Below are 8,514 nucleotides of genomic sequence, written 5' to 3'. Positions count from 1 at the left end.
AGCTCATAGAGTTCCTGTGGGGAATTAGTTATCATGCCTAAAATGTGTGGGGCAATACCTGGAATTTGGTACATAATTAATAAACATTGATCATTATTTTTGTTTTGGTCTCATTCTCTTCTAAAACTTTGAAAACAGGGATCCCTGGGTGGTGCAGCGGTTTGGCGCCTGCCTTTGGCCCAGGGCGCGATCCTGGAGACCCGGGATCGAATCCCATGTCGGGCTCCCGGTGCATGGAGCCTGCTTCTCCCTCTGCCTATGTCTCTGCCTCTCTCTTTCTCTCCCTGTGACTATCATAAATAAAAATAATAAAAAAAAATTAAAACTTTGAAAACATAACTAGTTTTTAGCATTAAGGCACATCTAAATATTCTTCCATCTGGCCAGTGCTTCCACTCTTCCTTATAGACAGCAATACACTGTAAATCTAAAATCCAGTGGGTATTTTGTATTTCTAATTGTTCAGAACGAAACTGCTGCATTTATCACCATCTCCTCCTTGGCTTACATAACCTTCATTCAACCATTTCCCTGAAAGCCTCCCTGATTGTTGACATGACTGATCACCAACATATTCATCTGAGAAGTATTTATGAATTCAAATCATGAGGGCAAAGGAACATAACCTGAGATAAATACACAGCTTCCCTTTGCTTTCCCAAATGTGACATACCGAGACTAAGCACACAAAGGGTGTTTCCTTGCTTCCTTTCAAACACACTAAACACCTGAAAGTTTTCATCAAAGTCAAAGCTTCAACATAGAAGTTCCAAAAGCCCACACTAAATAGAACCCCTTGAGCTTTTAAAAATGTGTTTGTTTTGTGTGTGAGTCTAAAGTTGGGCTTCAAGCTATGACTCCAGAGAATAAAAAACATTGGCCTTTTGGTCTCCTGGGGTGCCAGGCTCTGCTGGCCAATTATTATCTAATCTACACCTGCCCTTCCGAAGGGTTTTATCTGGGAATCACTCATCTCATGGATTCTCTTAGTACAACAGTATTTAGAGTCAGAGAGAAGACTAAAATCAGGGATGCCCGAGGGGTTGAACTTAAGACTACCAGAAGAGCCCCTCCATACCTTTTGTGGAGAATTTGAGACTCTTCATATAGCCAGTAGGAGAAAAAACCAGGACCAAGCTAGAGCTCAGAGGATATGTACCTTGAAGCTTCAGGCTTTGAGAGTATCTAGTTATTAGGTAATTGATTTTCATGGCTTTACTGTAACTTCCCATTAGAAAAAAAAAATCAATAATCTGAAGTTCCTGTAATTGGTCTTCATGAACATAGAGATCTCATGGACTGAGGTACAAATCAGGGTGGCAGGAAATCTTCTGAGCCACAAAAAAGTCCAGAGCTTGGTAATGTCTCAAAGACCCTCTGATGTCTTTCTCTCTCTCTCTCTCTCTCTCTCTCTCTCCCCCGCCCCCCCCCCCAACCGAGAAATTATTTTCCTCTCTTCATATATCTTCTCTTTCTGGCTCTCTGAGATGTCTTTTTACCCTGGGTCTTCTTGTAGACATTTTTTGCTAGAGACTGAGCCCCCAAATCTAGGCAGATTCATATTCTCAATGCATTGAGGTCTATGTGTTCTCCTACTCTGAGCAGCTACTTGGGGAAAACTCTCTAGCCTTGGTGACTGATGTTGGGCAATGGGAATGGGATTTCATGCGTTCTGGGTACAAACTCTGTATTGTCTAGGCCCTAAATGCATAATGAAAGCAGAGTAAAGCAACTCAGAGCATAACAAGTCAGAGGAGGATTAGACAAAGTACATCATCACAGCAGATGGTATATGTTTTTGTCCTTTTCTAGAATCCACTTACATGTGCCACAGAAAGTTAATTTTTTTGCTATTAATAACTCCCCCAGTCTCCCAAATGGTTCAAACTGATGCAAGTGCTGAAGCACAAAGGAAGAGGAGCAGAAGTCAAGAAATATTTAGGAGAAAATTTTGTTAATGTTCTTTTTCCATGCCCTCCTACTTTCAGCCCTTCTTCCAGTTCAGAGCACTCCCAGATTCCCAGGGGATTTATAATGCTTCTGAGTATACAAACTTTCCCACTTTTGGTCAGTAAACAGAGGAAATGCTGACACTCTCTTCTTTTTCTTATTAATCCATCTATGCCAGCATTTGTGAAATTAACTAACATTTTTAAATTAAAAACATTTGAGATTGACAAAGTGTTAAGAAACCTATGTTTGTTCTCTTTGTCGAGGAAGGCTTCCCAACAACTTGTCCCCTTGGAAAGGGCTCCTAACTCTGGGAAATGAACTAGGGGTGGTGGAAGGAGAGGTGGGAGGGGGTGGGGGTGACTGGGTGACAGGCACTGAAGTGGGCACTTGACGGGATGAACACTGGGTGTTATTCTATATGTTGGCAAATTGAACACCATTAAAAAATAAATTTATTAAAAAAAATTAGGACCAGTCATCGCGTTCAGCCTCCCATCTAAGCTATTTGAGACCTTTGTGGGGGAGAAGAAAGATGAGCACACCACATGGTAGACTCTTGGCCCCACAGAACAAAACAGGAGCTTCTGGCCTGCCATGGCTTACAGTCATTTCCCATCCACTGTACAAATCCACTTACTTTTGTTTGTTTTCCTTTGGCATTTATTATTAAAGATTACTTTTAACAAAAGACTAGGATAAGAGAGGGGAAAAAATAGCTATTTTTCAGACTTCTCCCTCCCTTTTTTCTGAAATTGTAAAATGTTCCCAGCATATCCTCTAGGCCTATCTTCAATGTGCTACTCTATTAAAATTCATATAATAAATGTGATGAAATGATTGAAAAAAAAAAAAGGATGTGATAAATTACCAAACTGCCTGAGCTCAAATTCCAAGTTCTCCACTTGGCGCCTGTTTGTCATTAGGCAGGGTTCTTAAATGCTGGCTGTCTGCCTCAGGTTCTCATCTGTTTAAAAGAAAGAAAAAGGATGGGAAGATAAAAATGGCTGCATCATGGGATTTTTTTTTTAGAGAAAGAAGTAGGTTAATATATATAAAGTGCTTGGAATCAAGCATTATCTTTTCAAATCATCACCATCATCATCATTATCCTGATTCCTTAATCTAAAGGGGTTAATATTGTGACTAATTTGACATTTAAACTCAGTCATTCCAGTGGAATAAATATCCAATGATAAAATGAGATGACTCTTTAAAAAAAAAAATGAACAAACAAAAGTCAGGGGCCTGGGTGGTTCAGTTGGTTGGACATCTGACTTTTGGTTTCAGTTCAGGTCATAATCTGATTTCTGAGATCGAGCTCCACATTGGGCTGCTGAATCTGCTTCTTTCTTCCCTCTCTTTCTGCACTCCCCTACTTGCACACCCATGCTTTCTTGCTCTCGCTCTCTCTCTCTCATAAATATATACATAAATAGATAAATAAATAGATAAATAAATCTTTTTAAAGAATCAACATCATGCTGATTTGTAAAGCAGGTAAGACAGAACTTAAGGTTGCAGACATGTTTGACAAGTGCTCATATATGACTCTCTTATACAAATTCAAACCCCAGCTGACTTCTAATTTCTGCATTGATCTCTCTCTCTTCTCTCTTTAAGGATCTAGGACATCCCTTCTTTACCTACTCTGAATCTAGGCTATATCTCATAAATTTCATTGTAAATTGAAGGCACTGTGACCCTTCTGGATGAGTAAGTACACACAATGTAGACAAAGAATAAATGTGAAAGAAATGAAGCTATACTATGCCTAATTCATTCAGAAAATTCCAAATGCTGAAATGCTCATAGTTTTTAAGAGAGTGGTCTCAATTGACTTTTCAATTTTGTTTTATTTACTAGTGTAGAGAACAGGAAAATTGTTTTCTTCTAACAGGACTTGACAAAAGCAGAGAAAAAAGAGGTCCTTGAAATTTTTTTTCAACAGTTTGTTCTCCTTCTCTGCTAAATTTAAGTTTATTTCAGCCATCTATGCTGCATATAAGTCTAGTAGCCAGAACTGAGATGAGGCACCTGAGTGGCTCAGTCATTTAAGAATCTGCCTTTGGCTCAGGTCATTATCCCAGCATCCTGGGATTGAGCCCAGCATCAGGCTCCTTTCTCAGCAGGGAGCCTGCTTCTCCCTTTGCCTTTGCCTGCAGCTCCCGCTGCTTGTGCTCTCTTTCTCTCTGTCAAATAAATAAATAAAATCTTAAAAAAAAAAAAAAGAGGTACGTCTTCTTATGACCTCCATTAAAAAAAAAAAAAAGAACTGAGATGGAAACTGAATTTAAGAAAATCTCATAGTCTGAGAAAGTATGTAAAGATTCAGTATTAATCGTGGGGAAATAATCAGAAAGGACAGCACTGAGAAGGAGGCTGTTCTACAGAATTAAACTCATTATGAGCCCTTTGAGCAACATCAAGGTCAGACCTTACAGTGTCAGGACAAAGCTCAAAAATACAGGCTAGATTCTGAGCACAAAGGGACAGGCCAGAGTTTGTGTGGCATTACAAAGCCAGGCAAGAGGTTTCAAGAGGCACAACCTAAGTATGTAGCCCCAGACTATTTTTCAAACTAGGCACAAAGGGAAAGGCTAATACTAGAATAAATCCCTGTATGCTAGATAAGAGTGACATAAAATCAAAGAGGAAAAAAAACTGAGTATCTATAAAATAGTTAAGCAGCTGTATATAAAAGGTTGTCTTCTCAGTACCTACCTAGCATAGCCTGGCTTATAACAGTCCACCTATGAATATCTGCTGTCTGAATAATGGGCTTATGGAACTATGGTAGAAGCATAAACAAATGAAAAGATTGTGAATAGAATGGGTAAAGTCCACTACCAGACCCTCCATAGCTACAACAATTTAACTTTTCTTCCTCCTCCTCCTACACACACACACACACATACACACACAGCATTTTTTTCTCTTTCACTTATCTTTAATGTTGAATCTTTATCAAGATTATGGGTCTGGAACCTTTACCAAAAATGTTACCTATACAACCTGTACTCTTCATTTCATTATTTATTTCTTTATTCAACAAGTACTCACTAGGGTTCCACCTATATACTTCCCTTCACTAGGCTGAGTGTTCTGGATGCCAAATACAGTCAAGCACAATCACTGCCTCCATGAAATTACAGTATCAAGAAATGGAAAACTTTAATGCACTAAACATACACACTAACACTAACTATGATAGCAAAACAGGGATTCATGTGATAGCCTACTGGGAACAGTTACTTATTATGAGCTGATGAGTTAGATCATACTGTAGAGAAACAGAAGAATTCTTTTTTTTTTTTCTGTCAGTTTCTTTTCTTTTTTTTTTTTTTTTTTTTTTTTTGTCATCATTGCTTTTTTAATAGAATTAGCCGGTATTGGTGCTTTGCAGCTTTGTAATACAGGGAGGCTTATCATTTGAAACTTTGAAACAGGGATCAGTGAGACCCCCTTGTCAAGGAAGTCATATAGGAAATTACAGTATTAGATGGAAAATTGAAGTAGGTGATCTGCTTTTACCCTTCTAATCCAAATTCTTACTCAGGTATTTATAAGTCAGTGATTTACAACTTTGGAGCAAGGGGAAAGAGAAATACTGGACTATTTAGGCTTTTTCAGATATACTTAGCTTTTTCCCAAAGATCAGAAACAGAAGAATTCTTAAGAAACTCTTCAGAAAAGTTGAGACTCAGTATAGAAAAAAATACAGGCTTTATAATAAAAGAGTTCAGAGTTGGAATCATGGTATGAATCATTTGGGATGATACTCAAACACTTTTTGTTTCCTTATTTGAAAAATCTTTACTAAGTGATTTACTTCAACTTGCACCTGGAGTTTAGTAGGAATACCTGGAACTTAAATGGTGCTCAATAAAAAATAGTTCTCCTATTATTAAATATTATGGTGAATTCAGAAAGAGAATGATCAATGAAGATCTTTTTTTAAAAGTTTAAATTAAGCTAAGTGTCAAAAATAAATAAAATTTGGATCTACAGAGATGGCATTCTAGATAAAGTCGATGCTCAAGCAAAGGCGGAAAGAAAGGATGTCCATAAGGTACTTGGAAGAAAATACACTAGCTTGCCCTCTGAATTAGGGCTAAGAGGTAGTATATAGGACAATTATATAGGTACATAGATGCCAAATGATGGAGGCCATTCATTGCCAACCCTTGGTTGGAAGACATGGTATGATAGAGATACCTCTTGTCTTTGAGTCCTACATAGTACAAACAAATACCAACTATTCAAATTGAAAATTTGGACAAATAACATAACTTCTGGTACTCAGTTTTCTCTTCTGTAAAATGGATTCAGCAAGCTCTGCCCTTATTCATTCTACTCCATCCTCCAACATACAAAGGCAAAGAAAGACACATGTTCACACACAGGCACACATGCACTAAGATTCACGATTACATGTTTTAGTCTTGCCCCAAAGATGATATTGACAATATATGTGAAAGTGATTGTAAAAAAAGCTAAAGGAAGGTAAAATAACATCATTCAGTAACTTAGCTAGGTTTTAAATGGGAGTAAGAAACAGAGATGGAGAAGAAATTAGAAGTTTTGCAACATCCACTATAGACATCCCATTAAAATATGCAAATTACAGATAACATTGTTAAGCAGTTTTAACTGAAGGAAATTGACTAAATTAGTCTAGTCCATGTTTGAACAAATTTGTGAATTCCTTCAGCAATCTCTGAGATAGAATATCAACTATAGGGTAATATCATACTGAAATTGACCCATTCAGAATTGAAGCAGAGTATCAGTATGGGAAGAAATGTTCTAAAAAAATCAATATGGAAAAACACAAAATATAAGCTAGTAGGGCTCAAGCCTTCCTCTTCTGGTAATTGAGTGCAGTCAACAGAGGTTTGAGATTTATGCCTATTTTTATTTCTAGGTTATATCCTCTGTAAATGGCTTTGAGGAACCACAGCACCATCACAGAGTTCATCCTCCTTGGGCTGTCTGTTGACTCTCACATCCAGGTTCTGCTCTTTGTGCTTTTCCTTGGGATTTACCTCTTGACTATTTTGGGAAATTTATTGATGCTGTTGGTCATCAAGGCAGATTCCCACCTCCACACACCTATGTACTTCTTCCTGAGTCACCTCTCTCTCACGGACTTTTGTTTCTCTACTGCCATAGTGCCCAGGTTGCTGGAGAACCTCCTGTCCCAGAGGAAAACCATTTCAGTGGAGGGCTGCTTGGCTCAAGTCTTCTTTCTGTTTGACTTTGGAGGAACAGAAGTCTGCCTACTGTCAGCAATGGCCTATGATCGTTATGCTGCTATCTGTCACCCACTCCTCTATGGCCAGGTGATGAATAATCAGCTGTATATGCAGCTTGTATGGGGTTCATGGAGCCTGGGGTTTCTAGATGCACTCATTAACATCACCTTACTAATGAACCTGGATTTCTGTGAGGCCCATACCATCCCCCACTACAGCTGTGAGCTGCCCTCCCTCTTCCCTTTGTCCTGCTCTGATGTCTCTACCAACCTCACTGTCCTGCTCTGTTCCACACTCCTGCATGGCTTTGGTACATTCTTCCTGATATTCTTCTCCTATGCACGCATTGTCTCCACCATTCTGAGCATCAGTTCCTCCTTGGGCAGAAGCAAGGCCTTCTCCACCTGCTCCTCCCACCTCGCTGCCGTGAGCTTCTTCTATGGCTCAGCTTTCCTCCGTCATCTCATGCCAACCTCAGGTTCACCTCTGGAGCTGATCTTCTCCATACAGTACAGTGTGATAACTCCCCTAGTAAACCCCTTCATCTACAGCCTGAAAAACAAGGAGATTAAAAATGCACTGAGAAGAACCTTGGGGAAGTTTTTGCAACAGTACAGGTAGCAAACTGTGGTTAGAGATGATTAGGATTAGGCTCAAACTACATGCATGCAAATATCTGTTGAGTTGATGTTAAGTAAAATGCTTGAATGCGCATCTTATTAAATGCTGACAGATGCCTTAGTAAATAATTTTACTACCCAAATTCAGTATATTTTCTTCTAATTTTTTCTGTACATAGAGATTTTAATTGAACAAATTATTGAGCATTCTCAATGTGAAAGCATGAATCATTTTTAATTTTTGTCATTGAATATAGATGGGTACTATAAAATGACCCTTACTTATTTTCTAAAGAAATTTAAAGCAGATTTTTTAGCATTTTGGCTTATTTTTATTAAAATGTAACATACATATAGAAAAGTACACAGCATGCAAGGATACAGCAACCAGATCAAGTCCACTTTGCAACACTATCCCAGACTCACAAGTAGTCTAATTACTTTTGCCTTCTCTTGTTCTTGTAAGTGGAATCTACCATCTATTTCTTCTGTGCTTGACTTAATACACTCAATATTATACTTAGAGAGCTAACTCTCCAAGTATAATGTATTTGTATGTTGTTTTTCCTGTGTTGCATCCTTTTCCACTGTATGAATACATAACTTATTGATCTGTTTTACGTTTGAAGGATACTTGTGTAATTTCTGGTTTATGACTATTCTGAATAGTGTAGCTATCAGTATTC

The 8,514-nt window shown here is 38.3% G+C and overlaps 1 protein-coding gene across 1 annotated transcript; it reads left to right on the top strand.

The window, feature by feature from the left end:
* The first annotated feature begins 6,893 nt into the window (after positions 1-6,893).
* On the top strand, positions 6,894-7,829 carry LOC112920977 (olfactory receptor 8S1-like). The gene has a single exon (XM_026000013.2). The coding sequence runs from the start codon at positions 6,894-6,896 to the stop codon at positions 7,827-7,829; it is 936 nt and encodes a 311-aa protein (XP_025855798.2).
* The last annotated feature ends 685 nt before the right edge of the window (positions 7,830-8,514 follow it).

This window comes from Vulpes vulpes, chromosome 8 (assembly GCF_048418805.1).
Source record: "Vulpes vulpes isolate BD-2025 chromosome 8, VulVul3, whole genome shotgun sequence".
NCBI classification, from domain to species: Eukaryota; Metazoa; Chordata; class Mammalia; order Carnivora; family Canidae; genus Vulpes; species Vulpes vulpes.
Note: the sequence above shows the minus strand (reverse complement) of the source record. Positions and strands in the feature narration are given on the sequence as shown.

Bases quoted from the DNA above. Each gene is read 5' to 3' on its own strand.
- LOC112920977 (XM_026000013.2), top strand. From the start codon at position 6,894: ATGGCTTTGAGGAACCACAGCACCATCACAGAGTTCATCCTCCTTGGG.